A 25465-nucleotide genomic window follows, 5' to 3' on the forward strand; every position below is an offset into this window, starting at 1 on the left:
TAAGCTTTTATAATTTTTATTACAGTCACATAATGTTTCTTATGTAAACTCTGCCTCATTCGTTACAAAGAAAATATTTTCTTTTGCTCCGGGTAGTACAGCGAGAGGAATTTTTCACCTTTTCAACAAAAAAGTGAAACAAAACAAAAACAAAAGGGACATTCCATGTCCTGTTGCAGCTTCTCGGTCCTGTTTGTCCAGATCACAGTCTGGGGGGGTTGTGACCCTGTAAGATACACTCAGACTTGCCATACCACTGAGAAGTCAACCTGCAGGTCTGGAGAGAGAGAGAGCGAGAGAGAGAGAGAGAGAGAGAGAGAAGAAAAGTTGTAAGAGAATTAAAATTGTCAGTGCAGCAGTACATGAGGTGATTCCAATGACATTTAAAGCCATGTTTATGCACTTACAGTAAATAATGTTCACATGTCTTTGCATGGTCTGAGTACATACAAACATGTATGTACTCTACATGCATACTCTTTATCTATGCACGTGTTAAAGGATAATGCTGTTTTTATAACTTGGATCTTACTTTTGTTGGCTTGGCCATAGGTACTATAGGTTATGATAACTCTGTACTCACCAAATTAATTGCTAAGATTGGGGAATGTGGCAGCATTGTTAAAACAAAATCAGACAGTGGAAAAATTCCAATAAGGAAAATTCTTCAGTTTTTCTTATCCAATTTGAGTGTGTAAGGATAGAGGGTGTTGCATGTTTTATAGATTGTAAAGCTCTTTGCGGCAAATTAATGACTCTGGGCTGTTTAAATAAAACCAATTTGACGAGTTGTCAGACGTTCATACAGTTTTAAAAGAGTACTTTTCTTGTTGTTCCGCATTGCACTTCTATAACATTGTCAGACTCAGGATGGACAGTTAAAAAAATAAGATCAAAATAGATGTTCCAGATCTCTCAGATATCTCACATCCAGATTATATATAGTATTCAGTATGGTATTTTTTATTCTATGCATTTTTCTTCCTTGTCACCAATTGGTCAGAGATTCAGATGTGTAATGCTAGTGGTGCCTAATGTGGCCTCAAGCAGAGATAAGAAGTGGGCTACAGGTGTCTGGTAAGCACACTTCTTTCTGACTCCACACACCCAGATTTTTTTCATTTTCAAACTTAGCCCCAACTGATGCTTACTCAAGTGACATCACTTTATGCAACTTTTTTCACATATGCAGTAGTACTCCCCAAGACCTGTAAATCTAACTATAGACTGACCTCTTAGTTTAACCTTAACATACCTCACTGACATTATGGGTGAGCCCACTTTTCATTTTAACTCCAAATAAAGTGATTTTGATAGTCTCTCTAAAATGATGCTAAATGCTTGTTTACAACCTGTTTCTTGCCCTGTGAGATTTTGGATGTCATTGTGTTCCCAGACAATTACTTTGGTGAGTACAGTGTTATCATACACAATAAAATGATGGCTACACAACTACAAAAGTGAGATCTATGTTGTAGTAAAATCGAATCATTCTTTAAGCTGTCTGTCACTCAATTTCTGCATGTGCTCACCTATGTATACATACATGGCCCTGCCAATCATGGTCATCACATTTGGGGACAGTACCCCTCCACCCATCCACCCCTCCCTGTCCCTGCCTATGGTCCTGCCACTGATGTTGAGCGGGTGACCTTTTCTCTCAGCTAATCCACACCAAAAAGCCCTAATTACTGCTGCCGCTCCACCAACCTCCCATGGCTCAATAATCAATACAGCCTATTGGCCGGCGGATCACCCCGTCAGACACCAGCGCTTTACATGTGACTCAGTGTGTGTGTGTGTGTGTGTGTGTGTGTGTGTGTGTGTTTAGAGGGATGTAGTGACAATGTTTTCATGGGAAGCTGGGATACAGCAAGAAACAAGCAACCAAAGATAGAAAAAGAGAGAACAAGGAAAAGAAACACCGCACAAGCAACAGAAAGGTGAACAGAGGATGACTGCAAAGTAACCATCACACTGGTACACGTACACACACACATTCCTCCCTCCAACTTGAATGTTGTGACACCAGTTGACCTTATTGAGCTGCTGTTCTGTAAAGAGTCCCTGATTAGAATATCTTCCCTTTAACCTTTAGCAGAGTGACGCGCCTCCCGAAAGCAAAGAAATATGCCATCGGTTTATGCAGAGAGGTAAATGCATTCTGTCGTTATTTCATTAAGCTGTGGCATTTCACTAAACGTCCTGATAGCATTGCTGAAAATGCCGTAGAACAATAATACTTGCCTTTAATTTTTGGGACCATGCAGGGTGTGTGCTTCTGGAGATACAGTATACTATATGAGGAGTTGACAGTGTAGAATGTACGCTGCCCAGAGCACTCGTGCTTTTATCACTACATTTTCTCACCTGTACATGTGTGTATGTGATGCATCTGTGAGTGCAAAACGCCCAAGGACATTTCAGGAGCAACAAAAGGCGAGACACAATGTTATCAGACAGAAAAAGGAAGTTTAATTTTAGATGCAGCTGCATGAACAGAGTCATATCTGTGAAAAGAAGGAGGCAATCTTTCTTCCTTTTCTTTCCTTTCTTTCTCCTTCTGTCACTCTTGCTGACAGTCTTTGATTGTATTAGACAAGTTAATGAAAAGCAACACAGAAGAAACGACTGGCAGCCCTTCCTGCAGCCTGCACCTGCCAATGTGTATGTCTGTGTGTGCATACCTGCCAGTGCCTATGTCTGGCTGTCTTGTGTCCTCAGGCATGCCAGCCAGTCACGATGATGAGACAGTAAGAGAGTGATGAGAAGCTTGTCCATACCTTCGGGGTGAGGTCCGTTCTACAGACATGAAATGGTTATGAAATAAACCTCTGTTCCCACACTAGACGCAGTAACAAAGCTCAAGTCAAAAGTAATACTTAAATAAAAACAATGTATTGTATTTTGAGACCCCATTATCATGAGCCCTAATTTTAAAAAGTGATAATATTTAATGCATTTTAATGAGACTTGCTGAATTACACAATTGACTATGAACAGTGTGTCAAAATGTAGCATACCAGTCCATCAAAGAGCTGCAGGTACATTACATATCATTAGCTAACGGTCTTATTCAGCAAATTAAATTCACACAGATTGCCTCAAAGGGATCTTAGACATGTGCAGCCACAATAATGCAAAGTAGATGGTTTCAGTGTATGAATATCCTTAAGAAATAGGCCCTAAGATCTGTCTGCCAACCCCAGTATTCCTAGATTTACATCCAATGCCAACGTTGCTAATGCAGGAAGTAGTGTGCAGGAGACTAGAGTTCATGTCCCATCACAGATCTGCAATTAAAGTCACCTTTTAAAAAAAAAAAACTTAACCATGATCTGATCATGATGACCTAGTGTTATATGCTATTTGCCAAAACGCTAACTATGCCTTATTTTATGTGTCATAATGAAGATATTGTAGAAAGCAAGACATAATGACTTATGATTCTGCAAGAGGTTTTGCAGAATCATCCAATACTGATGTTCTTGTCTGGTGATAAGGTTGCAGGGTGCGGTCTGTTGCACTGTAGTTTAGGGATCAGAATGGGGTACGGGTAAACTGATGGTAGGTTTTGACATTATAAGGAAGTAGGAAAATATCTACACTGAAATTTATGATTTGGGTTCCAGGTTAGAAAGCTGAACTGATAAGAGGTGTTGTGTCTTGTGACGTAGGCAAAAAGTCAATATGTGATAAAGACAGCCATCCACCATCACAAAACTACCACTAATTGGGACAAATCTATATCTCAGAAAGAATTAGAATCAGAATCAGAAATACTTTCTTGATCGCCGAGGGGAAACTCTTTTGTTACAGCAGCTCATTATCACATCAGTGAACACAAGAATAGAAGTACTAAGCAAAAAATATAATACACTATAATACAGGTCAGATAAATTAAGTACCAAGTGGGTATAAGTATAAAATTAAAATAAGTGTGAAGTACAAAGTGGGTTTACCGGTTGATGATAATAATACGGTATAAAGTAATGTATTTAACAGTGTATTTAACAGTGGCTACTAGTTTTTTGTTGGTTTTGTGGTTTGTCAAAAGGTGATGGCTCTAATAAGGACAATGTTGCCACAAGTAATCACTAAAGTTTTTTTTTTCCCAGTGCGGAACAAGCAATAGGCATCATAGTTACTATCTCAATAACTAATAGCTAGTAGCTACATTTTGTTCGTCCATCACTGGTGGTTAGTGAGATGAAACCATCACTGTGACCTGCGGCCAGCTGTGGTTAATCTATTGGCCTTGGCGGGCGACCGGGTTGAAAGGAGTCAATAACTTATGAGTACCAACGGTTATGACATTGCATATCATATTCTAAAACCATGTTGACATGTAAACATAGTTTCTCTGATAGTTTTAATTATTGGTAATACAGTGTGCTGTTATTAGGAAAAAGTCATTGATGATGAAATGGGCAGCTCAATCCCTCGCAACTTAATGGTATGCATCAAGTCTATAATGCCATCCTACCACTATTATATTGATTTAACTGTTGCATCAAAAGATGGAAATGAGTACCCTGTATGTGTTAAAGCTGCAGTACATACAATGTGTACTGTCCTACGGCACAAAATCACCATAATAAGTATGTGGCGGTTAATAGAATCAATTGCAGTAACTCAACAATTGTTCTCTGGATACTAATTTCTGTCTTTCAAAACTCATTGTCCAAGCTGCAGGTCCTTAGTTGCTGATAGAGGTCAATTAAAGCTGTGACTTACTTATTGACCCTTAAAAGGAAAACTTAATTGGAGGCTCCTTCGCCTTACAACATTGTATAGTGGGACAACAAAACTTGAGCCATACACACGTTTAAATCAGTCCAGTCTTACCCAACGTCCTAAAAAAGGAGGTATGGTAGGCCAGTACTGGAACTTGAAATAACAAAGAAGCTCAGCAATAAAACAAACCATTATATTAGAAATGTTTTTTCATATTCAGGGTCATACTCTTTGCTTTGCCTCAAGTAGACGGCTTGGTCTGTCCACATGTACAGAAGCTCTACAATGAGGTCAGTGAATGAAGTGTTTTCATAACTGACAGGCATGATAGAAACAACTAGAAAAATAAAAAACTGGAAACTCCCTTCAAATTCAAATACTCAAAATGTTCCTGTAGGGTTGGTAGCGCAGTGTGCATACATGTGCAGTATGTGCGAGAGTATTTTTCTGTGTGAATGTAAGCCGTGTGAGCACATGATGGTGGACTGAAGACATGCAGCCCCACAGAGAGCTGCCCCAGTCAGCCTGGCCTGCTGAGTGAAACCCTGTGGCAATGTTTAGCTTAAAGGGTGAAAAAGAAGGTGAGTGGGGGGAAAGGAAGGAGGGAAGGATGAGAGGATGACAGGGTTGGGGTTCTGCAGGCAGACAGAAAGTGAAGAAAGCGAAGAGGGTGGTGGTTGAAGGAAGGGAGGGATGGGTCACAGAGGAGTGATGGGGAGAGGGAGGGAAGGAAGGATGAAAGGTCCAACCGGGACGGAGTGCACGAGAGGTCCCGCTTGGTCTCGTCAGTCAGTCGTCTCTCTCTGACACCTGAGCCTCCACTGACCGGGTCGTGACTGCCTCTCTGGCACAGGAGATATCACTAGGGGGGCTGACCTTTGACATCTCACCTCCTCATCGCCACCACAGCCCTCGCCCCGCCTTTTCAACCACCCCCTTACTTGCTTCCCCGCCTTAACTTCTTTTCAGCTCTTTCTCCTCCACCCCCTCGCCAGCCGCTTGATTACCCAGAGCTCTAAGAACAGTGCTCGGCAGATTCATCATTAACTGTAAGTTAATGTAAAGAATTTGTTTCAAGTCACACCGTTTCTGATCCGATTCTGATCTTTAAAAACAATGCAAAACAAAAAAAACATTCCAGTAGAGTATTTAATTTATCCTTGAAAATGCCTTTCTTCCATAACTTGATTTCATGTGATGGAAGCCTAAGGCCATGTTCAAACAAACATTAGCAATGCATGAAAAAAGGCAGCCCCACATTCATGTTAATTAGGCCACTGTGTTGATACAGGAGGGATCCCGATTCAGAGGGCTTTGGTAGGTTACTTTGTAACCTCAACAGGGTAGTTCTACTGTTTACCTGCGGATTGTTGCAATGGAGGATAAAATGATTGATCTTACCGGTATCTGAAACAACACGCCCCCACCAACGTGGCCCCTTATTTTTAGTGGTGGTTTTCAGTCTTACCCCTTAAAGGTACCCTATGGAGTTTTTGACCACAATGTTTTGACAAGTGGGTCCTCTTTTTATCTGTATCGTGCACACGAATGAGCACACGAGTGAGCACACGGGCGACCCTAATCACATTCCTGTTGCTGGTTTCACGCTATTCCACTGACAGTTGGTGGCAGTAACGTGCCAAGAAGCGTAGCAATGCGCACACAAAGGCAATGACAAAGAAGACTGCTAGCTAGCTAAGTTGGATGTAAATAATGCACGATTTAAAATATTGAAAAAATCAGATTTGCAATCGACTTGTTTTATGAGAGAAAAAATACACTCAACCCATTTGCTAGACCTCAAAGATACACACAATGCTTTTGTTTGTTTACAAAAAATCTTTAATCCTGTTTACAGTGTCCTACAGCTATGGCAACAAGCACATGGCAAGTAGGTTTCCACACCATAATTTTTGTTAAGTAAAATTACTTAAAAGATATAATGTAAAGACACACAATTTGATACCTTAAACACACACACATGAATTACACTGCCTCCACTGACTTCCTATGTGCAGTGAGCTACTGGGACCTTACACGCTCTGAAAGGCAGCCTTTTCAGATGGCGAGTTTACATGATTAGGAAAACACACACACACATGCACACACGTATATCCCTGGAGAGTCAGGCCTAATCCCGGGTTTACATTGTTAGGACAACAGGGATAATCCTGCTAACAGGGTGTTTATCTAGAAACTGCAACCGCTGAATCCCCAACACACACAGTATTGACCCAGAGAGAAAAATAGCAAGGGGGTGAGAAAGCAAAGAATGAGAGAGAGAGAGAGTACGACAGGACAACCAAGAAAGGTGAATAAAGACAAGAGAAAAGTCATTGGAAAATAAGAGGAAATGAAGGTTGCACTGGAGGAAGCACACAGAGAGGGAGAGATGGAGGAAGGGGTGGTGGAAGAAGACGGTCTGTGCTGTCAGGTATGCAGATGTGAGCGTGATGGCATCAATCCAGGATGGACACAGCCAGTCCCTCAGGATCACACACACCAGTCAGAACACACCCACCAAATGGCACATCAAAGAGCATATAAGCCTACATTACAGATAGAAAACACGGACACATAAACGGAACACACATGTCAATACAATAAACTAATAAGGGTCGAGATAGAAACTTTCTAGGGTCAAACACATATGAACTTAAAGGAAACTCGACAAGCACATTTAAAGGAACTCATCTACTTGTGCGTGATTATTTCTAAGATAATTTCTTTCTTTTTCACTTAAACAGCATTGTCTATAGGTCTAAATGTTAATCCATGTGTTGTTTTTGAACTGTGCTTTCACTTAGCCCTGTGATAGACCGGTGACCTGTCCTGGGTGCATGGATTGAATCTATGTTGTATAGTGTCAGAGGTAGATAGCACTAAACACATTATTTACATAAAAGATTAGTAGATTAGTACTCTAGCACAGGCCACTCCTGATGTGAGAGCCCACTCTCACTCCATTGTCCCCTTGTGCCTCTGCTAGACTGCTGGATGACAATAATCTGCTTTGAACTGCAGCCTGTTGTTTCCCATATTCATAAGAGACATATCAGAGGATGCAGGAACTTTTAATGCACCAATGAATATACAGTCTTATTGAGAGAAAAGCTCAGTTCCTGTTCCCTTATTACTACAATCAGCACAGGGGTTTCCGCAGGGAGCACAATAAATACTGTCAGTGGTACATAAAAAAGAACCAAACAGACACATGGCACTGCAGTATGGGATAAACAAAAATGCTCAAAGCAAGAGCTGCTAATGCCAGGTTTCATAATAAGGAACTAAAACAGGAGTCTGGCACGGACATGGTGGCTATCAACGAGAGAAATCCAAAGCTTTACTATAAATCAAAACCTATGCCGAAGGAATCTTTGGTGGTACACCCACTAACCCCTTGCCTAATCCAGAAATCTGGATTACCAGTTCAATGACTATACATGCTATGTTTTCCAACTACCCACCATTTGCAGCTATGCTATGCTTAATATTTTTTTATTTCTTTTGGAATATCTTTGAGGTGGCTGCCTCATCAGCTTGCTGACTGCCTGCGAGAACTATGTACAGTATGTGAATACCGGGTATTGTAGGAAGAGTTGAAAAGAGTTTGAGCTTCATTATAAGCAGAGAAAATGACATTTCCTGGGCAAGTAATGGGAGTAGACTTTAGTACTTTAAAACATTTGCTTTAACGCAAGTAACATTCAACAACTAATGAAAATGAAATGGCTTTAATAATATGCACAGATGAAACCAAATGAGTTCTTGACATCCAACCGCTAATGCACAAGGACAAAAGACACTGCACCACACATTCATGCATACACACAAACCGTCTATATTTTTCCCTACAGGGGCTTGAACTTCAGTGGCTAACTGCCACTCCAGTATCTAATGCTGCCTGTTGGAATATTGCGCTGCATGGCGTTAACTTCCTGTTGGGGGAGATAAGGTGGGCAGGGGGGGATATCGGCAGAACAGCGGCAAGCTTTAGCATGCATGTCAGGGCCGGGGGACGCTCTCTGAGCCAAATGCCAGTCTATAGATCGCAGAGGGGACTAAAGATCACATCATCGTCCACCCGGACACGGGTGACACCGGACTGCGGACGTGGGAGAGAGGGAGGACCGAATGATCCCTGCCAGGACGAGCCGTTATAGACAGCCGCTGTCATTACAGGGCAAACATGCACCCGTACGAGTGCACAAACGCACACACACACGGAGTAACACACACACACGTACACGAGCCGTGACGACAACCTTATAGACAAGCGCTGTCATTAGAAGAGTCTCCGCGGAGCTCAAATGATAACGAGCGAGGGGGAGGGAGGGTGGGTGTTGATGAGGGTGACTGTCCAGCTCTCTGCAGGTGAGCATGTGGCGCTGGAGAGGTCAGCTGGCTTTAACACACACACACACACACACACACACACGCAACTTTAGTGGACACAAAGTACATGCTCAAAGCATGTGTCTACTTTGCTATTTATTCTTTCACAGACTGATGCTAAAGGAATATTTGGGTTTCTGGGGGGTTTCACATTTTTTCTCTGGTACCAGAGTCAATCTTACGTTTAACAGGAAACAGGAAAATACACCTATAAAACTCTCTAAAGGCCGATGGCTAGTAAAATTATAACTACACATCATTATTTATGTAATATTGATTTGTATTATTTTAGTATTAAAATTATGGAATGAAATCCTGTTTTTTTTTCTGTTTATAAGAAAATGAAAATGGCACACGTTTGGGGGACTTTGAAAGTGAGCAATGAACTGTCTTCAAAAAAAACTTACAATATCATGCATTCCAATACAACAATGCAGAGTTTGATCAACACCCCTCTGATACAGTGTCAACAGAAACTTGCAGGGCTGTTGTACTGGATTTCTATTAGTGTACAGGCATACCCTGTAAAAAAAATGTATATATCAAAAGGACATACAACACTTACAATAACACATACCAAGTACAATATGTTGAACAGAGTTTCTAGTTTGCTGCATTTTCTATAGTACAGTAAGTCACTAGGTGAAAGTGGGTGTGGGAAAGTAAACTTAGTGTGCTTTGATCAGTTTCATTGCTACTTGACACAGACCCTTAAGCCCTTAAGCACATAGTAAAAACTAGCCTCAGATCCACGGTTCAAATAAGCTTCCTACATAAGTGAGTGTCATCAACATTTTGTGCAGGTGTTGCCTCTGTCATCATATTATCACTCTTAATGTACAATATGCCTTCCTCTGTCAGGAATGAGAAATTCTTTAACAAGGACATAGAAAAACTATATTCACAACAAAATAAATGAAGTAAATGGTGATCAACATGTCCATCAAAGTGCTGTGCAGTCATCACTGTTGTGGTTATGCTACGTAACATACTTTCTGGCATAGTTGATCAAGCAGCTGGGGGAGCAAGAAGAGGAGGGGGGTGGTAGGAGATTTGCAGATGTAAGTGAGCCAGTGGATGCATGATACTTGATTAGTTTAAGAGCGTTACAACAAGTTATTGAAGGTTTCTTCTAAAAGTAATGTGAGGGGTGTTTGTTCATTTGTTTATTGCTTTTGATGGATACTTTAATTTTATCATTTAAAGTTCATTGTCCATGTTGCACCAAACACAACTTTAATTCATAGTGCACGTAAATGAGAGAGCTCGACATATTGCAATTTAAGAAAACAAGCAAATAGACAAAACACATGCGAATGATGAAAACATGTTTTGACAACATATGCGCCGCATTTAGAAAAATATGCTGCAAATAAATACAACATGAGCAAACTGTGATACACATTCACCAATTTGACACAATATACAGTGGTCACTTCTTAAGACATAGTCACCCCTCCACGAGAAAAAGGAAGAATACCTTGATCTGATCGTATAGAGCCTGTTTGTTTTCAGTGCTTTTCCGACACACCTTGCAAATGTAAGAAGCTGCATAAGATGGGTTTTATGATTATGATTATGGTCTCTAAGATGCTTTTGGGAAATGAGGCCGTGGTCGCCTCAGAGGAGAACAGCGCAAAAACATGACTGGAATACAAATAGAAAACAAAAACTAGGAAGACGTCCACCTTCACAACATCATGGTTTACGTAGGATGATATTTTCTGATGGCCTCTGCTGTTCTGTTAGTGTCTCAACTCCAACAGTGTGATAAGAAGCTTTTATCTAGTATGTTTACACAGCCCTAAACATACAGTATCTCACAGATTTTACTTAAAATCAATTTGTCTTGCTAAGCTTACTGTTACGAGTGCTGGAGATTCAAATCTAGACTGCTCTTTGCCTGAAGGGGACAGGCAGCCTATCAGTGCATAGTTTCACTCTGCCTCTCAGACTCCCACAGTGTGATGCGCTTCAGGGCGTGTACAAACAAGAGGCTTAGAGTTACACTAAGCCCTACATCTGTCACTGAAACATCTAAATCATTCTTTACAATAACAAGCTGCTGTATTAACACTGCCTGTTTTAATATCCATGCTGGCTTCACTGCTGTGTGTGTGTGTGTAATTTCTGGCATTTAAAAACACTCATAAAATGCTCTGAAGCAGTCAAGTAAATGGGATGAGTAAACTTGACTTTGCTTCTGATGGGCACTGCTCATCTAATGGCTCTAAAATGTTGAAATAAATTAATTTCAATTAGTGCGATTAACATCAGAAAAGCTCTAACACATCAGTTAAACAAATGGAAGAAGAAGAAATCTAGACAAGTGCAACAACTGTGTAAAAGAAATGTTGCTGAAAATGATCTAAATTTCTGGATGTGACCTGGCCTAATAACTCTTGTCAGCAACCGTCAAAGAGGTTGAGCGCTCCATTTTGTGTCAGTTAACGTACAAATTGCTCCCTAATCCCTCCCATATTGTGTTTCCAGTGGTCTTTTGTCACAACGCATGTGAGCACCATTGCTTTTCCTATGGGGCGGACTGACAGGTGTTTCTCAGGTAAAACGGTGTCAGGTGAGCTCAAACGTCCCGAAAATCGCTGCACGTCGCCCCAAGCAGAGTCCAACGCTCACACATCTCCAAACTCTCCCTGACATGGAGACGTTTAATCTGAGGTGCTGAAACCTCTCTCTTGCCTTGGAGCTGTGTGTGTTTGTGTGTGAAAGTAGTAACTGTGGTTCTGTGTTTCTTTCTGTGATAGGTTAGCAATTATCTCCTTGAGGCCATTTTAACACGTGCTACTTCACTTGTCTAGTTATTCATGAGACCAAAGGCTCAGGCCCTTCATATCAAAGGTTTTGGCTCAGGCTGTACTCGGTTATTGACAAGCACTCAGGAAGGGCGGTTGGGTGTTGTTGCTGGCTATGCAGTTTAGGGTTTGGGATTATGTTTTAGCTGTGTGTGTTAATCTTGCATCTTTGGGTCAATAAAGAAATTACAACAAGCATAACAAAAACATCTGTGTCTGAGAAACCACAGTATATACAGTACAAAGCAACTTTTTTCATCTTGGCTTGACAAGGAAAAGATAAATTTTAGAAGTGATTTTTTTTAGATAGTAATGATTATTTAAGGCACACTGCTGTACTGAAAACATAAATGTATATATTATCTGACAAAATATGAGACTATGAAAGATAAAGGCACAATATTTTCTGACTTCACTATTTGTGTTTTAGTTTGATATGCACTGGGACAAACAGGCCACCTGGGTGGCTAACATCACAGTGTTTGGGCAGCATTACACTACTGTGATGACTTTTCTCTGTAAGGAGTTGTGTAAGGGATTACAATTTGAAATTCAGTAATTACATTACAGTTACCAATCCGAGCAACATTCTACTTTGAAAATTAGGGGTTCGACTTGTTTGCTGTCATACCGGGGGTTTAATGGAGGGTTGATGTAAATTTCTTCTCTGTGCGTTTCAGAGGACAGACTGCGGGATGTGTTAGCTTGGCGCAGGGGTGGGGAAGTGGTTCAGCTCACATTCAGTTGGTTGAGGACGAGACTTCTCTGGATTGCTGCATGCGATCCGTCACCAGACTAAGCTAACGTTAGTTTAGTTGATGGTGAACAGTGTACAATGTCTTGTTTTCTGTTTCTACACTTGTTAAATACAGAAAATGTGACGTGTGGGTGTGGAGGATTTGAAACTGTTTAAAGGCACTGTCGATGGAGCTGTACTGAGTAACGAAAGTAATTGAGCAAGTAATGTAACTAATTACTTTTGCTGTCGAGTAATTAGTAAAGTAATGCAATTACGTTTTCAATGAGAAATGTGTAATGACTAGCTGATGACATTTTTAAGTAACTTGCCGAGCACTGCTGTAGGTACAGTATGCAAGAGTAGAATTTATATGGGTGTTTTAAACCGCATGGCAGCCATTTATTATTATAGAATTCAAATTCTTTTGATATCTGCTATGTTTAAGTCATCCAAACCTCTGTATTTGCAGATAAATTGCCCTCACATTGTTGAGGTGGTGGCATCTGCTTACCAGCATATTGAGGAGCCAGAACCCTGTATTTGTTATTAATTGTAGTTTAACTGTGCTTAGACATACAGATGGAAAACTACCTGGAATTGGTTTTGTAACAGTTAATATGGAAAAATATTTGTGATGAAAATAGGTAGTGCTCAAAAACACACCTTATGCCTTAAAAAAAGACTCAAAAGAGCCCACATGTAGATAAAACACAGGTCAAACAGTATTTCTCTTTTGAACAATTTGAATATGGAGTGTTATGAACAGTTTCATTCTGCAATCCAAATTTCATTTACTCAAAAACCTAAAATTCTTTCTGTAAAACGGTGTAGTCCCTCATTCGTCCAGGAGTGTTCTATCGTAGAAAAGGTTTCAGTCGTATTCATCTGGACACTGTTTTCAGAATCACGTTTTGGCCGAAGTGTCTTGATTCTGAAAACAGTGTCCAGATGACTACGACTGAAACCTTTTCTACGATATTCTTTCTGTAACTATTCCACTTATGATCTTCCTGCCTGGTTCATGTTAATGATGGAATTGAGGATTCAGATTTTTACTGTATTTTTCAGTAGTCACAAAGTTTTGGTATATTCAGCGTCCTTGATCCAGGTCTGTCGTATTTGTGTTTGTTGTGTTTGTTTGTTGTGGTCATTCCTGTCTGCGGGATGTGTGTGTGTGTATATAGTTAATAAGTTAATGAGTTGATAATAATGGGGGATCTTAACCTGGATTGGCTCTCTGACAGCTCTAACAAATTAAAAGATCAGTGCCTGGAACTTAAGCTTTTTCAGCTCAAACCCACCAGACCAAATTTCAAAAATCCTCTTAACTCCACATTAATTGACATCGTACTTACTAACAGACCATACAAATACCTTGCCTCTGGAGTTTTTGCCCTTGATGTAAGTGATCACTGTCCCGTCACCTGTGTCAGAGATACTAAAATTCCAAAATTTAAAATGATCACCACAAGAAATTACAAGCATTTTAATCTTTAGGATTTTTAAAATGATTAGTCAATCTCTGACATTAGTCAAATTTTCTCTATTGCTGCTCCTGCCGTGACACTGGTAAACTTTACAGAATCTTTTAATGTTATTGCTGACAGACATGCTCCTAATAAAAAACACATAATTAAAAACAGATTGAGTCCTTGGTTCTCCGCACAACTCTCCAATGCCATTCACAACAGAGACAAAGCCTAGTCCAAGGCTAGATCCAGTGAAATTGATTGCTACAGGGGTCTATCCTTGGTCCACTGCTGTTTACGTTATATAACATAATGCTTCCAAATCAATACTTCAATGTCCATTTGTTTGCAGATGATACTATTTTATATGCCCCAGGCTCCAACCCAGCCCAGGCCCTCATCCGTCTTCAGTCTGTCTTTGATGCTTTCCAAGGATCACTCTTTAATCACAGACTAGTTTTAAATGTAGAAAAGACCAAGTTCATGGTATTCTCCACCTCCACCAGTGATTCTGACTAAGCTGCCATTACAACCTTAAATGGCACCCATATTACTCTTTATGACTCCAAGAAATACTTAGGAATTTGGCTTGACAGCAGAATATATATTCAACATTTGACTCAAATCTTAAAAATCAAACTAGGTTTTTTGTACAGAATTAAAGGATGTGTGTCTTCTTCCAACCGTAAAACTATTGTGCAGTCAGCCTTCATGTCTTGAATATGGAGATATTCTTCACTGTCATGTTGCCCCATCAACACTTCAGCAGTTACATCCTGTGTATCACAGTGCTTTCAGCTTTATCACAAATAACAAATTTCATACTCATTGTTCTCTGTATCACACGGTTGGATGGACTTTCTTACAGTCAAGAAGAAATAGCCATCTCATGTTATTCATCTGTAAAGCTCTACTGTTGAAGCTTCCAAACTACCTCATATCTTTTCTCTCATTTAAATCTAGTAACTACAGTACACGATCCAGTAACTACCTAACCTTAGATATCCCTCATGTATGCACTAATGTTGGCAGAACTGGTTTCAGGTACTATGCACCTTTTAAATTTAATGAACAATAAACTGCCCTCAAACTACAGTCTTACATTGCCCTTGGAGATTTTAAAGCTTTATTATCTGAAGTTTTCAATGATTCTTGTAATTGTTTTTACTAATTCCTTGTTGATCATGTGGTTGTATTGATTCTGTTTTTTTGTTTGTGTTCTTTTGAATGTTCTTGTTCTTGGTTCTCTCTTGGAAAAGAGATTTTAATCTCAATGAGACTGCCTGATATGTGTGTGCATGCGTATGAGAGATAGATACATGGGATGAGCCTGTCTGTCAGGTGTTGGTACTCACATTAGTCATGTAAAAAACAAAAGATTCTGCAAAGTGACAATAGCCGACACAAAGAGCATCCAGACTCCACTCAGTGTCACCCGATCTCTTGTGTGTGTGTGTGTGTGTGTGTGTGCGTGTGTGTGTGTGTGTGGGACTGTGTGTATGTGTGGTGGGGGGCTTTCTTTACGGGGTGAGGGCGCCTCATTGGCTGCCACGCTGGGGTCGAGCTGAGGTCAGGACATGTGTGATGGATGGACCTCTGTCTCTAGACCACTGCCCTTCTCCCAGTCCCCTCTCCTCTTCTGGGCCTCAGACCTGCTAAGGCGTCCTGGCTGTGCTCTCCTCTGTTTACATGTCTTTCTTCAACAGACACAAGGAGCTTAAAGAAAACTGCAGACAGTTCTTTGAGGTGAGTTCTGCTGTATATGTACAGCGCTATAGTCAGCCTCTAACCTACCACCTAATCTCTGCCTTTCCTCACTCTAAACACCACGACACACTTTTCTGTTTCAGTCACTGTTTGATCACATAAATACACACGACAAACAGCCACTGACCACATGATGTCATCTCTACTCTTTTCCCTCCTTCTCTTCCTCCATCATACTGTCAATCCCTCTATCGGCACATGGAGACACACATCTGTCGATGGAGGAATTCATTTTGGCTGCCAATCACAACAGGGGAGTGGTCAGTGAGCGCAGACGTGCCAATACCTCGACTACCCTGATGAGTGACTTCTGTCTGTCTGCCTCTCTGTCTCTCTGGGCTTCCAGCACTTTCTGTCTGCCTCTTTGTGATCACAAACAGATCAAGGGTCAGTCTGATTTTTATTGCATGTTTAAACTGTGTGTGTTTGTGTCCAGGACAGAGTACCATACCATGACCATAAACAAACCACAACTAAGATCTATGTGTAAGTCTGTTCAGTGCAGGTATCACTGCAGAGGCCTCGAGGACACATGGACTATATTTGTGTTCACATCCCTGTAACTTTCATTTGCATAGTGTCCTAGGACACCTAGGATTTCTCTATTACAATGGAATAATGAGGCTGAACTTCATAAGATTTGGTCAATAAGGTTTGATGGCAATGCCAAATGGATACTTACCATAGGTGGTACAATGTGTAGGGCCTTTGAACTTACTTCTTTGTAAATTGTTCTCATTTGCTTCCAAATCCTCCTATTTTACTCTTTTTAGGTATTTCTCTCAGAGCTTTATAGTCCTTTCCAGTGTCTTTTTCGTGTGTGCACACACACACACGCACACAAATGCACATAAGCCACTGGAAAAAATGAGAAAGTGAAATCAACAACGTGAGTCATCAGAGGCAGAGGCATCCGTTTGTCAATCCAGGGTAACATTTTTTAAATGCATTTCCTCTCTGTTTCTCTTTCTCTGTGTGTGTGTTTCATGCTCTTATATCCCGGTTGAGACTGCACACTAACCCGTGGGGGCAAAAATTGAGGTCCCCATGGGTAGAGACTGCCTTTTGAGGGTTAAGACTTGGTTTTACAGTACAGGTTACAATTAGGTTAAGGTTAGGGTAAGGGTTAAGGTTAGGCATTTAGTTGTGATGGTTAAGGTTAGGGTAAGGCGCTAGGGAAAGCATTATGTCAATGACTGTCCCCCACGGGGATAGTGAAACAAACATGTGTGTGTGTGTGTGTTTGCGCCTGTGCATGCATGTACAAAGTCGTCCCTGACCTTCATATACCCTCAAGCACCTGTATTTGCATATATTTAAGAACAACCTCTGTACAAATGTCTTGTAAATGTTATTGCATTTCTGTGTGTTCACATGAATATATCCGTGTGTGTGTGTGTGTGTGTGTGTGTGTGTGTGTGTGTGCAGCTCTGCGGTAAATACCTGTACACTCTCAGGTGGTGGACTATGAGTCTTGTTGTCAACTCTGCAAATCATCTTTCTATTTCCACTGATAGCTGTAGGAGAAAAATAGTTACATTATCACAAGCTTCTTGTTTTTTGCATTAATTCAGTCTTAAGGAAAACATACATTGTGTAATGTCTTAGTGAAGGATCTCCAAAGTCTTTGTCATTTAGCACAGACAGTAAACTTCAGCTTTAACCAATTGCAGCACCCTGTGAAAACTGTTTCCTACAACTTGGATTCAAGTTGGGAATATAAAGATCTGAGGAGGTGAAATGGACCCTGGCATCCTCCAAAATATAAAGGTTATAATTAATGTATTATTATTATGTTGTATAATTTAGTACTACAATAATAAATCTTGAGATAAATGTGCATTTAAATATTGGGGAATCTTATTTCTTTGTAATTAATGTAATGCTTTAAAAATCTTTCTAAATATATCAGCTCGCATTTGCGCAAAAATGTCGAAGAATATGTAAAGAAATCAAAATTATAAACAAAATTTTAAAAAATCCTTTTTTTGGCAAAACAAACTTTCCTATTCACAAGTTGATATTTAAAAATTAATGTTTCTTTCTTGTAATTCTATATCCAAAATTATTTTTGTTATATACAATATATAAATATATTAATGTTTCAGCTCAAATCTTCAATTGATTTAGATATTTTAACTGCTCAACACTTTGAATTTTATATGAAGTAACCTATTTGCATCATTGGTATTTTATACATTTTCAGAATCTGAATTTTGAATCTCCTAAGTGGAAAATTAAAATGTAGGTTAATTAGAGATTCACTGTTTTCCTTTATGTCAAAAGGGACAGCCTAAAAATTATTTCCTTACCATAGATGTTGAGCTAAGAGCGCACATAATATGTTCATTTGACCGATCAACGTCAAAAAGTCATTTTTTCATATGTTGTTTTCAAGTGATTTCCATGGCACACATTTCTGGTTGGCACAAGGAGCATGTCTATTTTAGGCCACATCAAGGACGCGCAGATGAATTCTGCATCTAATTTCTGTCACCTCCTTGAAGTCAAAAGCTTTAAACATCTTTTCCTCCTTCAGAAAGTCTTAATGGTTTTCGTCAAACATCTGTCATCGTCCATGTGTTTATCCGAGAGCCCTAATGAGAACCATCAGCCTCGTGGGGCCAGATTCTGGCGCTCCGACCAGCAAAAACGTCCTGATTTCACAAGGCTGAGGTCACTTTTGCATTTAGCAACGAGTCTGAAGGTGTTTTGGTCAAACAGGCCGTGAGGCGCTTGTTTGCCCAGTGTGGCCTGTAAACTTAGGTGTGGGTGGTGCTGTGACAACAAACTCAAACTGTGACCGAGGATTGACCCTGGGGTTTCTTTTGAGGATCAGCTGCGTTTCTAATCCACTCTGTGTGGCTCCTGCATAGCGCACAGGGGCCTGGAGGGAGCTAAAACCTCCCAAAAGTGGGGTCCGGGGACACCCAAGGGTCCTTGAGGAGGTTTATGGTGGTCTCCAGGAAAACGGTGATAGGCTTTCATTTTATTTTACTAGTATTTATTTGATCCAATAATACACACAAATTAGCTAATAACTGTGAATGTGTAAAGACAAAATAACTTTCTTCACCTACAACTTATATTTTATCTAAATTTAAATTGATTTAACGTCTAAAATCTTATCAGGTTTGGACACAGCACAGAGGGGAATTTGTCATTGCAAGCAAAATAGAGGGACACCAGATGTGTAGATTTAGATGAATCACTGTGAAAATGTCATATAAGTTTAGGCTGCTGATTAAAATGTTGCCGAGGGTCGTAAACAAAATTACAATTACTTTTTAAAAACTCGTTGTCATACATAAATGTGCAGATTAGACTGTGAAATAATATTTTACAAAGCCATTAGAATAAAATCTTTGTATGTCTAACAGATTATGAGTTTTGGTGAGAACTAATGTCAAAAACATGTTTAGGAGTTCTCGCCCTGAAATAAGTTGTTACATTTGTAACAATATGTTTGTTTTTTATTTAGACCCGTTCTCTGACTTTTAAATCAGTCTAATAGCAGCATTTTAAAACATGTATTCCTTTGTTAAAAATAATGTGGGACCATAACAGTTCAGAATAATTGAATTATTTTGACACAGTAAATAAAATAAATCTAATCCATGTGTCCTCGGCTCGTCAGTCCAAACCCTCTCAATTGCTCTCTGGTATAATAATTTTAAAATCTGTTAAACAAAAAAGCAGAAATACTGATATAATAGGGTAGCAACTACGTTTAAGTATTTTGCAATCTCATATTAAAATAGTGAAAATATAACAATATATATATATATTATATTAACATTAATTTAAATTACTGCCGACCTCTTAATGAAAATCAAGATTATAGTAATTTCTTTGCTAAAACAAAATTTGATGTTTTTTTCCCTTTCTTTTCCTGAAATAAAAGGATAATGTTTCACCTCATTCTCACGCAGACTTGCCTGACAAACACAACCCTTGAGCAACAAGTCTACGTACATAATTCACTATTTATACCGAAACAACTCATCTAACAACAAAATGAGGGTGTCTGCAGTTACCAAACTAACTTGGCCACAGGTTTCATACAGAGCATCCACTGTCCTGAATGTTGAAAAACACCTAATACAACGCATTCAAAATGTCGAAAAAGAATTACTAGATGGGTTGGCTAGATAACTTACTCTCCTTTCCATGTTTGCTGTCGCTGAATGAGACTGAGCAGCTTGCTGCAGCCTGAGCAGGTCTCCACAGCTCCAATAGAGCAGCTCCTGCAGGTGGATCCAAGGTAAAGGTGAACGTCGCTCATTAATCATGGCTCTTTCTGCGTGTTTGCCCTTTTATGGTAAAATGGACTCGGAGCCTGCACACCAGGAATTAAAACAGCAAACGAATCAGGAAACCCTTTTTTTTAGTTTGAAATTTGGACACAGGATATAAGCTACCTTGAAAATGGTAAGTTAAATAAAAGAAAATAAAGCTTCCAGTTTATAGTCTACAGTTTAGACACGTTTGATTTGATCGATAAATATTAATACATATTATTCCATTTATAATGTAAGTTGATTTTAAAGACAATATGATCGTTATTCACTTCAAAGTCATCATCCTGAAAGAGCAAATTTACTAATCAAATCAGGCGTAAATATAACAGAACCTGACATAATTGCTCTTGTTAAAGGCAAATTGTGTAGCTGACTGTGTGACATGCAGTTCTGCAAGTTTTCACTGTTCATTTTGTCATCAGGTGGGGATGATGACACCTCCATTTGAGTTGGGGAACAGGAGTTAACGCTGACAGAGCCAGTGGGGCCCCATCCTTGTCGATAGCCTAACCTCGATGTTTAATCAATAGTTTCTTTTTTTTTTTGTCCCCTCAATAAGCCTTGTCTCAATAAGCCATCCAAGCTCGATAAGGTTGTCATCACAAATGACGCTGACGTCCGCGCTCTCATCTCCTCCGTGGATAAACATGCCTTTATTATGCCAATAACTCTTTACCCCAGGGACGGGAGCGCGCACGGCCGCATACATTTAGAGACTCTGCGGTGCGTAAAAGAGACACATGCAGCTTCTCAAACGATGGGTAAATGGACAGAGCTTTCCTTTCCTGTCTGTAGCTTAACATAAAGGTCTGATAGGCGGATTTAGATGGAAGACTTGCTTTAAAATCATCTGAAAAGTCTACTTCTGTCTCTCCCAAGACTTCCTCTCAACAATGACACAGAGGAATAGTTTTTTTTTAGAGGTAAACGCACTTTAATACACATGATTGACCCGTAAACGTCTCTCTGGACAAAACGTGTTGTATGTGCTCCACTGGATTAAATAGATAACAGATAAAAGCATGGAACATACATGATGACCGCTTCCCCAACTGATAAAACTCAGCGCCTCGCTAATAATACATGAAAGCATTTCGCATCATGCAAATCTCACACAATAGACATTCAGACAGTCGCGACACACAAACACACAGGCCTTAAACACAGAGGTGACAGTGATTAAGGAGTTACTATAACAACGCACTCTATAACGATTAATACACGAGGTCATCTCGTTGATTGTGTGATGCCTAATTGACGACATCTAGTGCAGTCAGCCTGGCCGTGGCCATGACGCACATCTTTGGCACATTTGAGGTATTTGTTTGTGTGTGCAGCTATGTGACTTTACATTGGCACATTCAGCAGCACTGGTTAGGAACAGGTGTAAGGAAGGTACTGGATATCTTTGGCACCATCATAGTCGTGGCGCAATGCGTATTTAACGTCAAATTTCAAAAGAAAGTGGACACATTTTAAACCATGGCCTACATTTGTTTGGACAGCAATGGTATCGCTCTTCCGAACACAATACACAATATAAAACAAATCCATAAATCAGAAATGGTCCACATTATTGTCCAAAGTCCCAAATAGTGCATTAACTCATCCTAAATGCCATCCATCAACCAGAACTTTAGCTTTGATACACTAAGTATGAGCTTTGATATATACAGGCCGCCTGTGGCCCAAAGAGGTAAAGAGGCAGTTGGTTCTTAGTTGGAGGAATAAGGATCAGCCCCCGTGGAAGAGACCGTGGAGGATGTAGGAGATGGAGTAGAGGGGGCTGAGATAGATCTCTCTGACTCTACATCGTCCATTTTCTCTGGAATCCCCTCTCCCGGGTCCGAGGATGGAGCTTTGGCCGGCAGCAGCCCTTCTTTCTCCCTCTTCTTCTGCTTCATCCTCCGGTTCTGGAACCAGATTTTCACCTGAGTCTCATTCAGTTGCAGCGCGGCCGCGATCTCAACGCGCCGCGCGCGGGTCAGGTATTTGTTGAAGTGGAACTCCTTTTCCAGCTCCGTCAGCTGCTTGGTGGTGAAGTTGGTCCGGACAGTATTCGGCTGACCCCCGTAACCGTACTCCCCAGACCTGCCTGCAGACAGAGAAACAAATCACAGTCACAACTTGCAGAACAGAGTTACCCTACATGTTCTCTGCTCACAACACACATGAGTTATTAGACAACTGCTTGTGCATGGGAGCAACTCTTACGCAACAAAAAGCAACTTTTACGCAGCAGGAGCAACTTTTACGCAACAGTCAATTGATGTGAGCCACATTGAAACATGATGTAAAACATGTGTCATAGGTCTAAAATAACACTAAAATATAGCATCTGCTACTGTATGCATTATGATAGCATAACGAATTATGAAGATGGCACAATCAGGCAGGAAGTGTCAAATTTAACTCAACAACTTTGCTTTAAATGTGTTCATATTCCTGTGTGTCTCACACACATCTGCAAACATTGTCTGACATCACTTCAATTTCAAGAGTTTGGATGATTTATAAGCCAGAATTGTTTACAGACATAACACATGGCACCAACCTGTTTTTGGTGGGTTCCTCTTGACTTTCATCCAGTCGAAGGTCTGTGCAGAAGATGCGCCCTCAGACAGAGGTGAACAGCAAGCCTCCAGGTGAGCTGCGTGCAGTGGTGACAGCGGGTTTGAGCACCCAGGAAAAGCAGTTGCTTGCTCGTGCCCGCCGCCATAGGCAGCGTGGGCATACTGCAGTTGACCCAGGGGGGCGGCACTGTAACCTTGGCGATGCTGAGAGATCATGGAGGAGGAAATGTTACCCGAGTACATCAGTGGACCGCACTGGGGGAATCCCGCTGCGGAGTCTACTTCCTGGTTGAGCGCGTAATGGTTATACGTGGTACAGAAACTTTGGGGTCCATAGCTGGAGCTGCAGGCCGGATGGGCCCCATAGGCGAGACCCAGAGAGCTCGCAGAAGACTGGTATGACCCCGGCTGGTGGGGGATGCCGTCAGGGGAAGCCCTGCTGGCCATGAAGCGGTCATCCGCCCCACAGTTGTTGACAGTAACCGCGCAGGACTGGAAAGTTGTAATCCCGTGGTCCGAGTGGAACGCCCTGACAGAGCATGAGCCACCTTCACCGCTCATCACCGAGTAGTCTATGAAGCTGCTCATTGTAGCATTGTTCTGCAGGGCCTAGAGACCGTCCGCTCTACAGACACCCTCTGATCTCTTCCTCTCTCCCCTCTTACCCTGAGTGACCGTGCCAACCTTTACCTATACTCTGTCCTTATCAGAGGAGGGAGGGGGCCGCACGGGCCGATATCAATGAACGGGTGCTGTCACGTGGGCCAGGGTCAGCCAGTGAGGTACTTGTCCTTATCCCCTTAACCGGTGACAGATTGGTGTTTGAGTGGCTATTTAAATTCCAAGCGCTCGTCGATCAAGGTGACGCGCGTCGCCACTAATGTATTGGCGGAGCAAACAATGAGCTGGGAGGCAGACGGCGGTGGACAGCTCCGGGGTCGCATGAAGAGCGGGGACCGGCAAACACGGCTTCTTCTAACCCCCGTTGTGCGCTCTCCCGCCCGGGGAAAGATTAACGTTTCACCCTCTGCAACCTCTCCATGAGGACGACCTAGCACTCTGACCTCAGGTACGGTATTTTTGGAATAGAGAGGAGAATAGGTGTGCGTGCGTGTGTGTGTTGGTGCGTATGCGCGCACGCGGGTGTGCGTGCTATGTCCCCCAGTGCGTGTCTGTATTCGCCCGCGCCCAACAGCCGTGATGTCATATGTATAATAGTGTCATTCTCTTCTGGATGGATGGATAGCTCAGAGTGTGTGTGCCACTGCCACAGGCGATATGGGCTATGGGCTATCAGTGTCCCATTCCAATGCGAAGTGTTACGCTTTAACACTGTGAAGGATTTGCTTAGCAAATATTGTCACAGTGTGACAGTGAGGGAGAGGCAGGAAGGTCTCACTCCTGACACAAGCAAAAAGTCATCCAGTTCAGTCAAAGAGAGCTTTTTTATATAACTTTGTTCCCCATCAAGGTCGCATTAGAAGTGTTTAGCCGTTTTTCATTACTTGCTGGGGGGGGGGGTCACAGGTGATGTAACGACAGGACAACATATTAAACATTAAGATGATGTAGTATTCATTTTTTCTCTCCCAGGGTCATAGGGTCTGCTATCTACTCTGATTTCACTCCCACATGTATTCATTATGCATGTATAGTGATCAAATGATCTGATAATGCGAGGCCCGTCGTGGAGTTAATGCGCCCATATAGCCCGAGGTGCGAGTGTGGGCTGATTATCCTGTTAAGTTCATCAAATAAAGCTGTTGGAGAAATTAATGGCCACGGAAAGCTGCGCTGAAGAAGAAAAAAAACAAGACAGAACAGGGGGAGAGCTGCGGTGTAGCGACAGCAGAGTGCAGGGCCAACCTCTCACTGAGGAAGGAAAAGAAAGGGGAGGGGAGAAGGAGTGAGGGAGGAAGGAACAGAGCAGAGCATGGGGGGATGAGCGCCCCCATTGGCCGTATGTTGTCAAACACCCAAAATGCTTTACAGTGTGTTTATAAATGTATGACAGTATTCCAATAGATAGATAGACTTTATTGTTGTGTGGAAAGTAACTAAGTACAGTACTTAAGTACATTTTTGAGGTACTTGTACTAGTAAGTGTTTCCATTTCACGCTACTTTATACTTCTACTCCACTACATTTCAGAGGGAAATGTGGTGCTCTTTACTCCAATTCATGTATCTGGTAGCTACAGTTACGTTTCATATTAAGATTTCACACAGTCAGCCTATTATAAGTTAGTAAGATAAAATCATACATTGTAATAAATTAAACTATCCCACAGTATATAAAGAAGTTAATATAATAATGTAATCTGATAATATAAAATGTCATAAGTCAAGACAGATGACATTCTGCTGCCTAATGATTACTTTTACTTTTGATGCTTTAATTTAATACTTATGTACTTCTACTAAGTAAAGTTTTGAATATGACTTTTCCTTGTAATGGAGTGTTTCTACAGCGTGGTACTGCTACTTTATACTTAAGTAAAGGATCTGAATACTTCTTCCACCACTGCTTTTAGGTTTAGATGTAAATCAGATTAAATATAAGTAGCCTATTAAATATAGACTTTGCCGTCTTTTCTTATTTGATACTTTACTTTTTTGAAACGTTTTCATCTATTTCAACCTCATGGAGTATTAAAGAAAGCGAAGAACTT

General features: G+C 40.9%; 1 protein-coding gene across 4 annotated transcripts; it reads right to left on the bottom strand.

Annotated features, from left to right (window-relative positions):
* On the bottom strand, positions 1 to 23861 carry hoxa1a (homeobox A1a). 4 transcript variants are annotated; one of them, XM_044171094.1, is made up of 6 exons: positions 22776 to 23861; positions 20081 to 22316; positions 17364 to 17437; positions 16639 to 16778; positions 2688 to 2802; positions 1 to 277 (listed from the first exon to the last, which is right to left on the bottom strand). In XM_044171094.1, exons 1-2 carry the CDS (start codon positions 23380 to 23382, stop codon positions 21937 to 21939), a joined length of 987 nt encoding a protein of 328 aa, XP_044027029.1. In that variant the 5' UTR covers positions 23383 to 23861; the 3' UTR covers positions 1 to 277; positions 2688 to 2802; positions 16639 to 16778; positions 17364 to 17437; positions 20081 to 21936. The 4 variants fall into 4 exon arrangements, with proteins under 4 accessions (XP_044027029.1, XP_044027030.1, XP_044027031.1 ...); XM_044171095.1 differs by having other exon boundaries at positions 16603 to 16778; XM_044171096.1 differs by lacking the exon at positions 16639 to 16778.
* Positions 23862 to 25465: the final 1604 nt, after the last annotated feature.

This window comes from Siniperca chuatsi, linkage group LG17, assembly GCF_020085105.1.
Source record: "Siniperca chuatsi isolate FFG_IHB_CAS linkage group LG17, ASM2008510v1, whole genome shotgun sequence".
NCBI lineage: Eukaryota > Metazoa > Chordata > Actinopteri > Centrarchiformes > Sinipercidae > Siniperca > Siniperca chuatsi.